The sequence below is a fragment of the Thalassophryne amazonica genome, chromosome 2 (genome assembly GCF_902500255.1).
Source record: "Thalassophryne amazonica chromosome 2, fThaAma1.1, whole genome shotgun sequence".
Classification (NCBI taxonomy): domain Eukaryota; kingdom Metazoa; phylum Chordata; class Actinopteri; order Batrachoidiformes; family Batrachoididae; genus Thalassophryne; species Thalassophryne amazonica.
In genome coordinates this window covers 98,674,446-98,692,051 of record NC_047104.1, presented here as the reverse complement: position 1 = coordinate 98,692,051, position 17,606 = coordinate 98,674,446, and the positions used below count along the sequence as shown (strand labels likewise).

Here is a 17,606-nt window from a genome sequence, read left to right as displayed (position 1 = left end):
CTCTAACCTTAGTGACATGAAATTTGGGGTTCCACAGAGGTTTGCCTTAGGCCCCCTGCTTTTCTCCCTTCATATAACACCCCTGAGGCACATATTTTGGGATTACCTTTCATTCACTGATGATACTCAGTTATACATGCCGATAACTGCTGGTAATCTCATCCACAGAAAATTCTTAGAAGATTAGATTGCCTTGCATCAGTGAAAAGCTCTATGTCTAGCAACTTCGTACTTTAAACTCTGGTAAGACTGAAATGATGGTTCTCACTCTAGTGAGACATCGGCATCAATTTGACCAGCTAACTCTTAGCCTAGGGTCGTGTGTCATACATCATACTGACAAAGTGTGGAACCTTGGGGTAATTTTTGACCCTACGTTGTCCTTTGACCTCTACATTAGAGATATTATGAGGACTGCTTTCTTCCACCTACGAAATATAGCGAAGATTCGTCCCATCCTGTCTATGGCTGATGCTGAGACCATTATTCATGCGTTTGTCTCTTCTAGATTGGACTACTGCAATGTTCTAGTTTCTGGTTTGAGTTTTTCCTTACCTCTGTCACCTGTGTCCTTGCTCTAGGGGTTGGTAAGGTTAAACCTTACTTGTGTGAAGTGCCTTGAGGCAACTTTGTTGTGATTTGGTGCTATATAAATGAAAATAAATTGAAAACTGAAACTGGGTTGTCTGGGTGTCTTGATGGCTTTCCACATTCTTCTCCTTCTTACAGTCACTCAGTTTTTGAGAACTGTCTCAAAAATTCTGCCAGGGTATGTAAATGTTTGAGCACAACTGTACATGTGTACAGCTCAAGTAGTATATGGAGCTCCAACAAAACTTGAGGTACGCCCCACTCTGCTATACTAGATGTGTGAGATGAGAGCAGCAGGCTCATGACCAGAGGATCCAGGGTTCAATTCCCAGTCAGACAGGAAAATCACTAAGTTGGCTGTGAGCAAGGTCTTTATTCTGTGACATTATTGTGTGTGTATGTGTGTGTGTGTGTGTGTGTGTGTGTGTGTGTGTGTGTGTGTGTGTGTGTGTGTGTGTGTGTGTGTGGGCATGAATGTGAGGCATTATTGTAAAGCACTTTGATCATCTGCATGAGACAGAAAAGTGCTAAAGAAATACTTTACAACAAAAGTCCAATTATCTCACCTTGAACACAGAGTGTAATTACATTCCTTCTTTCACATATTGACATGGTGTGTTACCATTGTGTGAAAGTCCATTCAAACCCATAGAGCAGTTTAAGGAGGAGCTGCATTTACAAAGATGATATGCTACAGTGTGATGCATAACTTAAACACATAGGTCCAACTATCTCTTTTCAAGACATCAGAGCAGAATTACTTTCTTTCATGCATGTGGTGTGAGCCCATTTTGTGGAGATTAATTCAAATTCAATGAGCAGTTTAGGAGGTGCTGAACTTATGAAGACAGTATTATAAATTATGATATATTAATTACACACAAAAGTCAAATTTTCTTTCCTTTTAAGACATCAAACCAGACTTATTTCCTTAAGGCACTGTGCGAAATTTCACTGAAATCCACCAATCAGTTTAGGAGGAGGTGCAATTACAGCATTCATGGACAGAGGGACGTACAGAATAATTCCTATATACCCCCACTATTTTTCAGAAAATGTAATAAAGGTAAAAATATGTTACCTTAACAAGTTGGTAAACATACAAAAGCACTGCTGTGAAAATGCATTTACTGCAATTTCTCCAACTTTTCAAACCACTTAATCGCATGCACACACAAACACAATACATACAAATGACGTGACTTACTGTGGCGATAAGCTTATCGACACAGTCAGGCGCCACGCTGTGGAGGTGCGTGAGGTGGAACTGCAGGTGGATCTTGTTGTTGAGCATGTCCTGGCACAACGGGCAGCGCAACATCGGCTGGACAGAGTGCTGCGTCATCACGTGCATTCTGAGACGATTCAGATCTGTGTTGGTGAATTTGCAGTAGGGGCACTGGTACATCTGGGAGGAGAAAGCGGAGAGAGATCCACACAGGGTGAGATGAGTGGAAGGCAGATGGTGAGAGGAGGGGGAGAGTGAGGGCCCCTTTCCTTCAAACAGGCCGATCACAGACAAGTGTGTAATACTGAGCACCACTGGTTCTTGGCACCCACTTCAAAGTGCTCTCATCTGTCAAATACTATATCGATTTTCCACCTTATACACAATTAGCAGCGCAACTGCAGCGGAAAGGCTAATACCATTTTAAGAAGGCTAGTTTTTTAATATAAAAAGTGAAATTTGGATAGCGAAAAATTATTAGAAGTGCTTTTCTTCTTTTAATTAATGTGTAAGTTCAAAGCTTATTATGAGGGTTCAAGTAAATGAGGAACTTTTAGTAAGAATTCAAACAGTTTGCGAAACATCTGAAAGCATCAAAGTTCAATTTTCATTTCGTGCTCCCACCTGCTCCGCAGAGTTCTTTTCAGTCGTCCTGGGACGCTTTGTGCAAAGCGGGCTCTCTGACGTCTCCGAGCGTGAGGACGGCCTTTTGGAGGGGTTTGGGGAGTCGGACTGGGTCCTCTCCACGTGGCTGGGCACTGCTGAATATCCACATAAACAGAGAATGATAAAGAGAGCAGAGCACAAATGTCAGGACACAGTGAGCACTTGGCAGCCTGGGAACAGGTCAATCAATAAGACCGTGGATAAAGCGCTTTGCAATGTCTTCCTTAAAGGTGATATAACTGCATTTAATGGCAATTTGGCAGAGAAAATGCTGTTGGCTAACTTGTGTCATGTCATAAAAAGTACTGCACATTTATTTCTCTTCTCATACTGCTACAGAGGGATGTGCAGCTAACGCGTACTGATGTGCACACTCTCACGATATAGGACTGCCACGGCGCCGTGTCTTTGTTACCAAAGAAAATACTGTTTTTAATGTTGGAGTGTTTCTCACCAGTGGTTGAGGCTCAGGTATGTTACATTTCAAAATCTGACAAAACTACTGCTTCTCAGGTTGTTTTCAGTCTCTCCCTGCACTACCAGCACCTGCACAGTAAATTCTGCAGAGTAAAATTTACTCTGCCAGGATAACATTTGGTCCCAGTCCAAATATAGTTAAATATACTCTATCACAGTGATAAATCAACTCTATGACAGTGTAAAAGTATCTCTTATTAGAGTAGAAACACTTGATTTGACAAGACGATAGAGATTATTTCACCGAGTGTATTTAGACTGGGACCAAATGTTATCCTGGCAGAGTAAATTTTACTCAGCAAAATTTACTGTGTGATTAGCTACTTCAGTGGTGTTCAGCTAATCCTGGATTGGCTGATCAACACATCACCTCTGATTTTCGGTATAGCAGGGACAGGTGGAAAATATGTCCCAGGGCCCCACTGACCCAGATTTTAAAAATCACAGATTGTGATTAGATGAAGACAAGAAAGATTAAAAACTTGGCTCAGTATAGTCACTGCTTAATTTTATTTTATTATCTCATTAATACAGATAAATTGTCTGTGAAAGTGCTTAACTGGCATTTTTGTAATATGGTGTAAGTCTCTCCAAGTGGTCTGCAACAGTTATTATTACATTATTACCTATTATGTTATTAAAACATGCTATTTTAATTTTAAAAAAGTGTTTTAATTCTGTCTTTGTCAATGTATCATTATCGATTTTTCAATAGCCATCAGTACTGTGCTATGAACAGTCTGATCTGAATCCCCCACAAGTATATATGAAGTACAATGTTATTTTATTGCACAAACAACAATAAATAAACAAAAAAAAATTGCTGACATACGGCAGATCTGAAGCTGCATAAAAATCTTGCCAACTCTTTCTTATCTCAGGCCAACCTCACCACCAGTTTTGTTGTACTCAGTCATGTCTTTTGAGATATTCACTCCCTGTTGTCATTCACACAGATATGCATCCAGGAAGGAAGGTCACAATCTATAACCAGGACATAGCGCCATATGAAGATCACAGTTAGCCACAAATGTGATCTATCACGTGGTCTGATGATGTAATATGACAGACTTTTTCCATCTGATGTGTGCAAAAACAACTGAAGCACACCTGTAGTATAATCTTAATCTCATACTTATAGTATAAGATTATAACATCTGAATGGATCCTTGTCATTTAATTGGTAGGTTGTATGTCACGTGACATGGATTATTCATACCATTTGCCGTTGTGTTTCATTGACCGTGCAATAGTTCTTTTTTAGCATGCAATTTTGGTGCTATATGAAATATGCTATTGCATGCTCTGACCACCGCGCATGCTCACACTCCTGGGGGCGGTGTTTAGCTAAACACTGTGGAGTTTGTTTTGCTGGCGGACGACAATTTGAAGGAGGTAACAGACTCTGCTAATTCTTGTAACACACACAAAAAATCCACTACGCCATAAGCTGTCTGGAGGCATGAAGAGCTGTTAGGATGAAAAGCTGGACAAATTTCTGACATGATTTTTCGCTGGACTGAGGACCTACACAAAGTCGTCTTTTTTTTCTTTTGGAAGTACACAAAGTCAGGGACTACACTGTCACAATTTTGGACTCCAATTTAAAGTTTTTGTTGGACTGTTAAGAACCAGTGGAACACCAAAATGTAAGAGTCTTCTGTTGTTTATGAATGAATAAAATATCAAATGACAAGGATCTATTTTAACTGTTATATGAAACAAATAATGAATGTTTTTTCATTCTTTCAATGGAACGAATATTTAATTGAGTGAAAGCTGAAATGTTCCATCCAACTCTGCTTTGCCTCGTTCAATGGAACATTCCGTCTTTCACCTCATGAAATATTCCTACCATTGAACTCATAAACATTCATTATTTGTATAATAACATATCTTATAGTATAATCTTTCCACAATTGCCACTTTGGCAAAACCTCCTGCAAATGTTAAGGCATGTACAACAATGCTATTTGCTGTGTGGAAATGCAAGGGATTGCCGCAGTACGATAAAGTTCTTCCTGGATAAATGGAATTATTGAACATCTTGAAAGCACAACTTATTCTGTTTCAACTCATCACATTTGACACAAAGCCATTTGCTTGACCGAATGTCAATATGTGATGGGATTGGTAGCCCCTTTGCATCATTTAGAGATGTGAGGGAAACACTAAGCCTCATCCAAACATAGATGAATGTTCCCTGATGACAAGGAATTCAAGCAGATGGTTCTGCACGTTGTCAGGGAAAAATGATGCTGTTGAAGGGGGAAAAAAGCATTTTTCCCCAGGTCAGTAAATGATGGGAAGAGGCTACCTAATACATCACATAGTGATGGAAAAGGGCACTGAATAAGTGTAAATATGTATGTGACAAGTTGGGAATAAGAATATGTAGGAAAGCAAGGCCATAGCACACTGTCAGAAAATCCAGGTTTAAGACAAAAACCATCCTGGATTTTCTAAAGTTATTCAAATACTGGTAAGATTTCAAACTGTGAAGGTCCAGAATGCATATCTGTGAAAATGAGAATGGGGCTTAATAGACAAACAAAAGCCAGTGATCTTATGACCTTCTCAGTGGCAGTAAACATCTTCAGCACTCTACAGATAATTGTTTAAGTATGTATTTCTCAGCAGTTACATTTACACAGTTGTTCCTTTTCAATTGGAGAAAACTGAGAGTACAACAGAACTAAGAGGTGGCACACAGGAAGGAGTGCGTGTGAAGGAGCAACAGCTGCACTACGCTTTGTCACCAGAGCAAAGAATTCACTGTGAAATTTAAAGAGGTGTCCTGCCCACGCCTAACAAGCTGATAAAGAGTTAAATTTGGCCTGATTTGTACAGTCCTAAAATGGCAAATTGAGAACAGAGGGCATTGGTAGGTAATGGGTTGTGTGGTGGGGGGTCAAGTTAAGCAGGGCTGACCATTCTTCTGCTCCAGACATTAAAGTGTCAGCTCCAATCAAGGCGAGGGCTGCTGAGCTGATTACCCAGTGGGGGACCTGACTTTGGACAGAGCAGCCTGCTCGATCTCCCAGGGACACTAGGATCAGCTAGGGAGACCCTATTAGGGTCCAGTCACACTCAATCCTATTAAACACATCCACCAATAAACAAAGGGAATGTTAAACAAAAGGAACCTCCCATTCCCTGACATTAACCTCTTGGGCATGGCACTGTCCTCACCATGTGCTCTTCCTCAACTACACTTTGGTCCAGCTTCTCCTAAACTCATGTGTAATTTTACAAAAGAATGTAGTTATGACGACAGCTAAACAGCATCAAGAGAAATATCCAACTTTTCAGATATCAACAATACCACTATATATATATATATATATATATATATATATATATATATATATATATATATATATATATATATATATATATATATAGTTACATCACCATGATGCATCTGAGTAATAACTGTGAACATGGTTAGTGTTTTGTATATGGCTGATCACCAATAGTCCAATGCGCCAGTGGCAGTGTAACCATGTTTGGTATAACAGTGGTACACTTCAAATACTGAAATCTGGCAATATCAAGAAAATTTTTACCACTGGGCTGTTAATTCAGCTGATCATTTCACATCTTCAAAACTAAAGTAAGCCCCTTCGGCTGCTCCTTTGTTTTTCCACTCTGGGTCGCCACAGCAGGTCCGAGGTGGATCTGCATGTTGATTACGCCGGATGCCCTTCCTGACACAACTCCACATTACATGGAGAAATGTAGCTGTGGTGGGGTTTGAACCAGGAACCTTCTGCACTGAAACCAAATGCACTTCAACGCAATTTAACTGAAATAGTTTTTTGTTGTTCATGTTTGTGTTATGTGACTCAAAGAGAGAAACCAAATGATCTGCATAGCCACAGCGCTCCGATACAAAAAAATTTTATTTAACAAAAGATAAATGTAACGTTTCGGGCAACTGGCCCTTCGTCAGACAGTGTTATGTGACTCAACATGAAGATGCAAATCATGACTAGTACACAGTGGATGATGAATTAAACTGGAGCAACTTTTCAACAAGCTGCAATCAGACACGATTGTTCAAACGATGCCATTTTTGTAAATTTGCATCAGCACATCACCAATGCAGTTGAAATGACATGAATAAAGTGTAAACAGCCAGCTTTATTTCAAAGGGTTTAACAAAAATGCCACATTAACAATTTTGAATTTACAACTTTTTTTTCCAGGGGCTGCATTCTTCTATGTGGCAGGACTCAGTCATCCCATTTCAAAGGCTCCTTTGGAATGTGGCTGACATATGCAGCATGCTTTCCCCCCAAATAAAGGATTCAACAAGTGTATCCTTCACAGCTCAAACATTCATTGCAGAGTTCCATCACTCCACCAAAGACAACACTTTGGTCAAAAAAGGACACTTTGAAATACTGCAAAGGTACCAAGTTCTTGAACAAGACAAACAACAACATAAAATTCTTTATGACCCATTTTTGAGAACTGCATAGTCTACCACACAGTACCATACAGTTTGTATTTCTTCATGACTGATACAAATGAAGTCCGAGACATATTGAGTGATTGTAAAGGTTCATATATCAATTCCCGGACTTATGTAACGATACTAATATATACACATTTTCTTCAGCTTTATGATGTTTATGTGCACACAGAGATCATTTCCTACTGCTGATGATTGAAGCCATTTTGCCTCCAAGAGTGTCAACAGCGTTTTGATGGAGGAATCAGACAATATGGACACATCAGGTGTTGAAACAGTGTGTCACTATGCAGTGTTTCAAGGAGGACCTCTGAAGAATCAGAACTGCAGCCACCAGGAATCCTTCAGACCATCTCAGGACATGGTCAGGGTCCATCATTTGGAGGACGTTATCAGTGACATGAAACAAGAGATACCTCGAGGCTGAGATATCTGACCATCAATTTCAAATTAAAAAACATAAGGAAGATATTAAAACCCTGAGGAGGACAGTGAAGGCTTTTGAGGACTTTTGAGACACTCTGGGAAGAAAAAGTTGATAAGCTCTTTGCAGAGTGTGTCCAAAATATATCTTCTACAAATGAAAATCATAAAAAGATGAAAATGTTGAAGAAGGAGGCAGAAGAGTTGGACAGGCACAAATCTAGTCTTACAAAGAATATTAGGGAACAATGTGAATGTCTGAGGGAGAAGGACAAAGAGATTCAAAAGCTGAACAACAAGGGAGAAGAATTTGAGAGAGACAAATCTGATCTTATGGACAAGAATCAGGAACAACGTGGATCTCTGAGGGAGAAGAACAACACTGAAGAAGTCCCTGCCTCACCAGGGGAATGAACTGGATGAATTTGAGATCAACGCTAACAATTAAATAAAGAACTAATTGGCAAACAAAAACTGCAACTGGTTTATCAAGACCAACAAGTTGAGGAGCTAAACAACAGCAAGGAGGCTCTGAAACAGGAGATACAGAGTCTTTGCGATCGGCTGTAGAGTAAACAGGAGGATGAAATCCTGGGGAGAGTCCAAAATATTCAAGAATTCAGGACTGTAAATGAATCTGCAGAGCCTCCAGACACTACAAAGGATGAAAAATATGACTCAAATATGGACTCAGCAGCCATCCAAATGTTGGTGGCATCAGTGTCCTCATGGCCTCACATCAACAATCTAACACATACTTTAAATATGAGTCCAAAAATAATTCTGATGATGTTGTCCATGATGCCATGCACCAACTTTGTTATTTGCAAAAAATAAACAAAACAAAACAAAAAAACCTGTACTTCTGCAGTGCAGCGAAAAAAAATCATGGCAGAAATTAGTGTAGCTTTTCATTTTAACTTCTTCCTAATGGCTCTTAATGCCTCCAGATGGCTTACAGCGCAGCAGATTTGTTCTGTGTGCTGTGGGAGCATGCACACATGCATGTACGTGCAAGTGTGTGTGTGTGTGTGTGTGTGTGTGTGTGTGTGTGTGTGTGTGTGTGTGTGTGTGTGTGTGTGTGTGTGTGTGTGTGTGTGTGTGTGTGTGTGCGCGCAGAATGCAATGGCACCAAATGTATGGAACCAAATTTGCACACTAAATGCAACCAAACTGCACTCTAAATGCAATGCAGCACAAATGGGACGAATAATCCATGTCACGTGACATACAAAGCACCAATCAAATGACAGTCTTACACACCTCTCTGCAGCTTCTCTCCCCCTGCCATCCCCTCATTACCCCATCCCCGTAGAGACGGTGCCTGCTCCCAGACTACCAATAACCAGCAAAAATCTATTTAAGCATAAAAATTCAAAAAGAAAAAATAATATAGCACCTTCTACTGCACCACAGACTAAAACAGTTAAATGTGGTCTATTAAACATTAGGTCTCTCTCTTCTAAGTCCCTGTTGGTAAATGATATAATAATTGATCAACATATTGATTTATTCTGCCTAACAGAAACCTGGTTACAGCAGGATGAATATGTTAGTTTAAATGAGTCAACACCCCCGAGTCACACTAACTGTCAGAATGCTCGTAGCACGGGCCGGGGCGGAGGATTAGCAGCAATCTTCCATTCCAGCTTATTAATTAATCAAAAACCCAGACAGAGCTTTAATTCATTTGAAAGCTTGTCTCTTAGTCTTGTCCATCCAAATTGGAAGTCCCAAAAACCAGTTTTATTTGTTATTATCTATCGTCCACCTGGTCGTTACTGTGAGTTTCTCTGTGAATTTTCAGACCTTTTGTCTGACTTAGTGCTTAGCTCAGATAAGATAATTATAGTGGGCGATTTTAACATCCACACAGATGCTGAGAATGACAGCCTCAACACTGCATTTAATCTATTATTAGACTCTATTGGCTTTGCTCAAAAAGTAAATGAGTCCACCCACCACTTTAATCATATCTTAGATCTTGTTCTGACTTATGGTATGGAAATAGAAGACTTAACAGTATTCCCTGAAAACTCCCTTCTGTCTGATCATTTTTTAATAACATTTACATTTACTCTGATGGACTACCCAGCAGTAGGGAATAAGTTTCATTACACTAGAAGTCTTTCAGAAAGCGCTGTAACTAGGTTTAAGGATATGATTCCTTCTTTATGTTCTCTAATGCCATATAACAACACAGTGCAGAGTAGCTACCTAAACTCTGTAAGGGAGATAGAGTATCTCGTCAATAGTTTTACATCCTCATTGAAGACAACTTTGGATGCTGTAGCTCCTCTGAAAAAGAGAGCTTTAAATCAGAAGTGTCTGACTCCATGGTATAACTCTCAAACTCGTAGCTTAAAGCAGATAACCCGTAAGTTGGAGAGGAAATGGCGTCTCACTAATTTAGAAGATCTTCACTTAGCCTGGAAAAAGAGTCTGTTGCTCTATAAAAAGCCCTCCGTAAAGCTAGGACATCTTTCTACTCATCACTAATTGAAGAAAATAAGAACAACCCCAGGTTTCTTTTCAGCACTGTAGCCAGGCTGACAAAGAGTCAGAGCTCTATTGAGCTGAGTATTCCATTATCTTTAACTAGTAATGAGTTCATGACTTTCTTTGCTAACAAAATTTTAACTATTAGAGAAAAAATTACTCATAACCATCCCAAAGACGTATCGTTATCTTTGGCTGCTTTCAGTGATGCCGGTATTTGGTTAGACTCTTTCTCTCCGATTGTTCTGTCTGAGTTATTTTCATTAGTTACTTCATCCAAACCATCAACATGTTTATTAGACCCCATTCCTACCAGGCTGCTCAAGGAAGCCCTACCATTATTTAATGCTTCGATCTTAAATATGATCAATCTATCTTTGTTAGTTGGCTATGTACCACAGGCTTTTAAGGTGGCAGTAATTAAACCATTACTTAAAAAGCCATCACTTGACCCAGCTATCTTAGCTAATTATAGGCCAATCTCCAACCTTCCTTTTCTCTCAAAAATTCTTGAAAGGGTAGTTGTAAAACAGCTAACTGATCATCTGCAGAGGAATGGTCTATTTGAAGAGTTTCAGTCAGGTTTTAGAATTCATCATAGTACAGAAACAGCATTAGTGAAGGTTACAAATGATCTTCTTATGGCCTCGGACAGTGGACTCATCTCTGTGCTTGTTCTGTTAGACCTCAGTGCTGCTTTTGATACTGTTGACCATAAAATTTTATTACAGAGATTAGAGCATGCCATAGGTATTAAAGGCACTGCGCTGCAGTGGTTTGAATCATATTTGTCTAATAGATTACAATTTGTTCATGTAAATGGGGAATCTTCTTCACAGACTAAAGTTAATTATGGAGTTCCACAAGGTTCTGTGCTAGGACCAATTTTATTCACTTTATATATGCTTCCCTTAGGCAGTATTATTAGACGGTATTGCTTAAATTTTCATTGTTACGCAGATGATACCCAGCTTTATCTATCCATGAAGCCAGAGGACACACACCAATTAGCTAAACTGCAGGATTGTCTTACAGACATAAAGACATGGATGACCTCTAATTTCCTGCTTTTAAACTCAGATAAAACTGAAGTTATTGTTCTTGGCCCCACAAATCTTAGAAACATGGTGTCTAACCAGATCCTTACTCTGGATGGCATTACCCTGACCTCTAGTAATACTGTGAGAAATCTTGGAGTCATTTTTGATCAGGATATGTCATTCAAAGCGCATATTAAACAAATATGTAGGACTGCTTTTTTGCATTTACGCAATATCTCTAAAATCAGAAAGGTCTTGTCTCAGAGTGATGCTGAAAAACTAATTCATGCATTTATTTCCTCTAGGCTGGACTATTGTAATTCATTATTATCAGGTTGTCCTAAAAGTTCCCTAAAAAGCCTTCAGTTAATTCAAAATGCTGCAGCTAGAGTGCTGACGGGGACTAGAAGGAGAGAGCATATCTCACCCATATTGGCCTCTCTTCATTGGCTTCCTGTTAATTCTAGAATAGAATTTAAAATTCTTCTTCTTACTTATAAGGTTTTGAATAATCAGGTCCCATCTTATCTTAGGGACCTCGTAGTACCATATCACCCCAATAGAGCGCTTCGCTCTCAGACTGCAGGCTTACTTGTAGTTCCTAGGGTTTGTAAGAGTAGAATGGGAGGCAGAGCCTTCAGCTTTCAGGCTCCTCTCCTGTGGAACCAGCTCCCAATTCAGATCAGGGAGACCGACACCCTCTCTACTTTTAAGATTAGGCTTAAAACTTTCCTTTTTGCTAAAGCTTATAGTTAGGGCTGGATCAGGTGACCCTGAACCATCCCTTAGTTATGCTGCTATAGACGTAGACTGCTGGGGGGTTCCCATGATGCACTGTTTCTTTCTCTTTTTGCTCTGTATGCACCACTCTGCATTTAATCATTAGTGATCGATCTCTGCTCCCCTCCACAGCATGTCTTTTTCCTGGTTCTCTCCCTCAGCCCCAACCAGTCCCAGCAGAAGACTGCCCCTCCCTGAGCCTGGTTCTGCTGGAGGTTTCTTCCTGTTAAAAGGGAGTTTTTCCTTCCCACTGTAGCCAAGTGCTTGCTCACAGGGGGTCGTTTTGACCGTTGGGGTTTTACATCATTATTGTATGGCCTTGCCTTACAATATAAAGCGCCTTGGGGCAACTGTTTGTTGTGATTTGGCGCTATATAAAAAAAAAATTGATTGAATTGATTGATTGATTAAATAAAGTCAGATGTTAATTACAAATGTGACATTTATTCAGATAAATGGAAAATTTGTTTTGATTTACTACTGCAGTGGTACTTTAGTAATGTCAAAGTTATGTACCACTACATCTACACATTCAATTTTATTAGCAATCTGGTCTTGTTACAAATCTAGGATTCAAGAATAACAAGTAGTTGTTAGGTGTTGTTTTTTTTTTCCACTGAGTAACAGTAATTTGAAAAGGTCACCTGACTAACAGAAAATGTGTTACAGACATCTAAATGGAGTCAGTCTTATACAAATAGAGAGAAGTGGGACTTTGAAGATGTTTAACATGAAACCTGAACCATGTTTATGAAGTGTAACTGGGAAATCAAACCTGATTTTGCCCAACATGACCCTTTAAACTAAGCTAAATAAATAGAAGCCAATATGAGCAGCTGGATTTTACTGCAATGTGTTTTGTAATTTTTCTCAGAGAGGTGGCATGAGCACAACTGTAAAATTTAAACAGCAATCTCTGGTGATAAAAAAACACCCACATGTTAAAATCTTCATCTTTAGAGCAGAAATAAACATGTTTATAGCTTAGTTCTGAAAAGGGTTTCAGTCTGTAGTATAGTTAATTTCCTCCTTCATACCAACTTTATGGCAGGTGAATTAAAAAATATTATAGCTCATCAGTTTAAGCTATTTTAAACCATACATTTATGAATAATAAGAGGCGTGGTCACTTTGAGTGACACCTGTGTTCGGGACTCGGAGCCCAGCTATCAGAGGCTGCTAGGGCTGCTGTGGATCCAACCTGGTTGGGTCAAATGTTTGTCCTTTTTGACCATTTTATTACAAATATGTGAGATAATATAGTATGCCTTGCTGTTAACTGCACCACTGACCCATCAAAGAAATCAGTGCTCCGGTATTTCAGTTGAGTAAAATTTTGGTATTATTTCATTCATATGTTAGCACCATTAGCACCAAATTAGCACTAATTAGCAGGTAGATTGGTGACATCTGGTCCCCTGATGATGTAACAGTTACTAACCCATGAAAACCAACGTCTAGTACACAAAAATATGCATTAATCAAACAGCTCCGCCTTGTTGAATGGAAGATTCCATCTTTCGACTCATGAAATATTCTTTCCAATGTATGAATGAAAAAAACATTCATTATTTGTTTTATATAACACCTAATAATCCTGATGATGTAGTCTATACCTGATGCCGTGTATTGACTTCTTCCTGTACAGACTGCCATCTGCTTTCCTCAGGCCAGCGAAAAATCATGAAAAAAATTTGCAGAGCTCTCATTCCGACATTACTTCCGACATTACAGTATTTCAGGTTGAGACATCTCAGGAATACTGCAAATGCCTACAGATGGCTTACAGCTTACTCAGTTTTTTTTGTTTTTGTTTTGTGTGTGTGTGTTACAAGAATGAGCACCGTTAATAAAACAAACCCCACCACGTTTGTTTTTAAGCTAAGCGCTATCGTCAGTAGTGTGAGCGCGCATGGTGGTGGTGCTGTGCAAAACATATGAAACCAAAATTGTACGGTAAATGGAACACAATGGCAAATGGGACAAATAATCCATATCACATGACATACAAACCACCAATCAAATGATAAGGTTCTATTTAGACCAGTGGTGTCCAAACTATTCCAAAAAGGGCCGAGAGGGTGCAGGTTTTTCTTGCAGCCAGTGATTCCAGCAGGTAATACACACATCACTTTGAGCAGGTGGGATGAGTTCATCAGTGAAATCACCTGCTGGAGTCAGAGGCTGCGAGGAAAAGCTGCACCCTCTCAGCACTTTCTGGAATAGTTTGGACACCACTGATTTAGACGTTATATAATCTAAAATACCACATGAAGTAAATAACAGTTCAAACCGGATGATGTGCTGCAGTCATAAATGTGCATACATAGAATGCAGTTGGATTCATTATCCTCTCAGAATCACGATTAAGAGGATAAACATAACTGACAAGTATATTCCCCCTCAATTACTCAATTAGCATCCGAGAGGAGAAACAAGTGGCTGTTTATGCTGTGGTACTGGAGAGCTACTCTGAAGGTCTGGAACCAGCTGTCTCTTAAATGTGTGAGTGCGTGTGTGTGTGTGTGTGTGTGTGTGTGTGTGTGTGTGTGTGTGTGTGTGTGTGTGTGTGTGTGTGTGTGTGTGTGTGTGTGTGTGTGTGTGTGTGAGAAAAAAAAACAGATGTGACTGGGAACATTTACTCAGACACAGTCTATCCTCGTCACGGCCAAATCAATCCCTTTCTCTTACAAACCCTGCACCCCAACAACAACAACGGCGCCATGACCAACATCCAGCAACTGTATCCAATTTTTATTTGTCAAGACTGATGGAAAAAATAAAAAATATTGTAAAGCTGGAAAGAAATTGAGCGATTTATCTTTTTCCACTGTGCACAGGAGAGTTATGGGACTTTGGCTGTGTATCAGAACTGTGTTGTGCACTTTTGAGTCAAACACATCAGAGCAAATGATCAGAATCCACAAGTAGAACATTATCGAGATGGAGGCTGATATTTGAATTCAACAAAACGTGTGCAACATGTGTGTGTGTGTGCGCAACACACACACACAGTAGATGTGAACTTGAATTTTACATTCTGACTTGTCTGACTTGTCTGTGGCAAAGTTTTCCTGAACTAACGGCAAAATGTAAATGTAATTGTCACATACACCACTTTAATATGTAATTTAGTCAATGTTACATATTTGTCATTGGGCCCTGAGTACAGCCAAACTTTTTTGGTGCATATGGAGTAATCCCAAAGTACATTTCTTTTCCATTAACATGCAGCCCACTGCGGGGTTCTCCTTCACTGACCTTAACGCCTGTCAGGAGTTTGTCCGTTACCCTCATCTGCCTGATCATCACACGCACAACCTTCATCCACACCAAACCTCTTGTGACAGTTACAGGCGGTGGGCTTTTGTTTGAAAGCACAAAAAGGCAGAGCGGAGAGCAGAGGAAAAAACTAAGAGTCAATTAGGTGATTATTAATTCATGGCCCTTTTCCGTAAACCAGAGGCTTTTGTGCTGTCGAGTCCCGTAAGTGAATTGGACTTTGGCACCTTGTCTTACCTCCCAGAGCTGGGCTGGATTATTCAGGCAGCAAAGGAGCTGTCAGCACGCCGCTCCGCTCTCTCAAGCAATCACAGCCTTGTTGTACTTTCAAGGGGAAAAAAGATGGCTGCTGGACAGAGTGACTGACACGGCACAGCCTGAATTAACCACAACAGGTCATTTGCCATTGAAATGTTCCAGGCGTGCAGTCACAGCTGCCATTAATCTACTCTGTCCTTGGGAAGTGGTACTGATAGTGTCCAATACACAGATAAATAGCAGTAAATAGAGATCAAATGAATGAGGAAGATGAGAAAAAATTCCTGCTTTCTAGAGGGGAATTCCATCATCACTAACTATAACCAGAATAGATGCATTCTGCAGATCAAATCAGACTGACACAAAAGTCATGTCTGGACACCAACGCCATTAAATCGTTCACCTTCCCATTGCCCCCATCTTTGATCTCCCTCACACTGGAACAAATCTTTGCCTCAGTTCTTACAGCATTCACTCATTTGTTTTTTGGTGCTTATCAAGGTCACGATGGGAACACAACAAGCAGCACATCCCACACATCCCTATCCTCAGTCAAGTCCTCTAACTTACTGGGGGGACAGAGAGACAGTCTAAATCTATCTGGGAAATATAATCCCTCCAGCATGTCCTGGGTCTTCCTGGGGACCTCCTCCCAGTTGGATGTGCCTGGAAGATCTCCCTAGATAGGCAACCAGGGGTCGTCCACACCAGATGCCCAAACCACCTCAGCTGAGTCCTGTTGATGCAAAGAAGCAGCAGCTCTACTCCAAGTCCCTCCAAAAATCCAAGCCTCTCTCACCCTGTCCCAGAGTGTAACTCCAGATACACGACAGAGGAACTCCATTTCTGCTGCTTGTATTCGTGACCTTGTTGTTCAGGTCAAATAGCCAAAGTTCATGACCACAGGTGGTGATACAAGCATAAACTGAGTGTTAAAACAAGATTCTCGCCTTCTGGCTCAGCGTGTTCTTACAGCATGTTAGTCATGAATATGGAGATAATGCAGCTGCCCTGTGCTATAAAACATTTCATTTTAATGCTATGCTAACAGTAAATATAGGTTTTATTTCTTCACACTTCTGCACAGACATGCATGGCACTAACACTCCATTTCATCTTATATGGCATGGCCTGTGTACCAACAGCCATAGATTTGACTTTTAAAATATAATGCACACAGTGCACAATATACTGACCTTCTGTGTGTTCCCTTGTGTATGCATGAGTGCTTCTGTGAACACTGTGGTATATCTCAAGAACCGTTAATCATACATCATTAACAACAAAATTCCTCCAATAACGCTCTGTAAAACAACACAAGTTGAAAATATTCAAAATGTTTGTGGTGACAGAATACTTAAGTAATGGTAATATTTTACTCTGTAAAATATATGGTGGCTTAGTGGTTAGCACTGTTGCAGGTGATGGGATCTGTATGGAGTTTGCATGTTTGTGTGGGTTTGCTCCAGCTTCCTCCCACTTCCAAAGGTATGCAGGTCAGGTGTGTGTCTACATATGGCTGTGCAGGCCTGTCCAGGGTGTACCTTGCCTCATGCCCACTGGCCATCGGAATAGACTGCAGCCTCCCCTTGACCCTTAATTAGAATAAGTGGGTATAGAAAATGAATGAACATAAAATACAAGTACACAATATACTTTCATTTAATTTTATTGACTCACTGTTGTTATAAAATCCAGTTTATTATTTGAGTTAAATCAACTTAAATGAGCATAACATCCTCAAAATTTCAGGATGTTAGAGTGAGGCTCAAAGAAGCAGGCAGGTATTGATCCAGCCAACTGTTAGTTTGTGTGCAACCTGCTCCATCACCTGAGCCGTAGGCACTGACTGTGCCGTTTTAAAATAGATTTCAACTTCTTT

The 17,606-nt window shown here is 40.0% G+C and overlaps 1 protein-coding gene across 3 annotated transcripts in view; it reads right to left on the bottom strand.

The window, feature by feature from the left end:
- zfhx3 (zinc finger homeobox 3) overlaps positions 1-17,606 on the bottom strand; it is a 361,217-nt gene that overhangs the window by 26,359 nt on the left and 317,252 nt on the right. For all 3 annotated transcript variants that reach the window (XM_034190392.1, XM_034190386.1, XM_034190399.1), the window contains 2 exons: positions 2,444-2,580; positions 1,799-1,999 (listed from right to left, as the gene is read on the bottom strand). In XM_034190392.1, the coding sequence (XP_034046283.1) occupies positions 1,799-1,999; positions 2,444-2,580 (338 nt within the window). The remainder of the gene's footprint in view (positions 1-1,798; positions 2,000-2,443; positions 2,581-17,606) is intronic.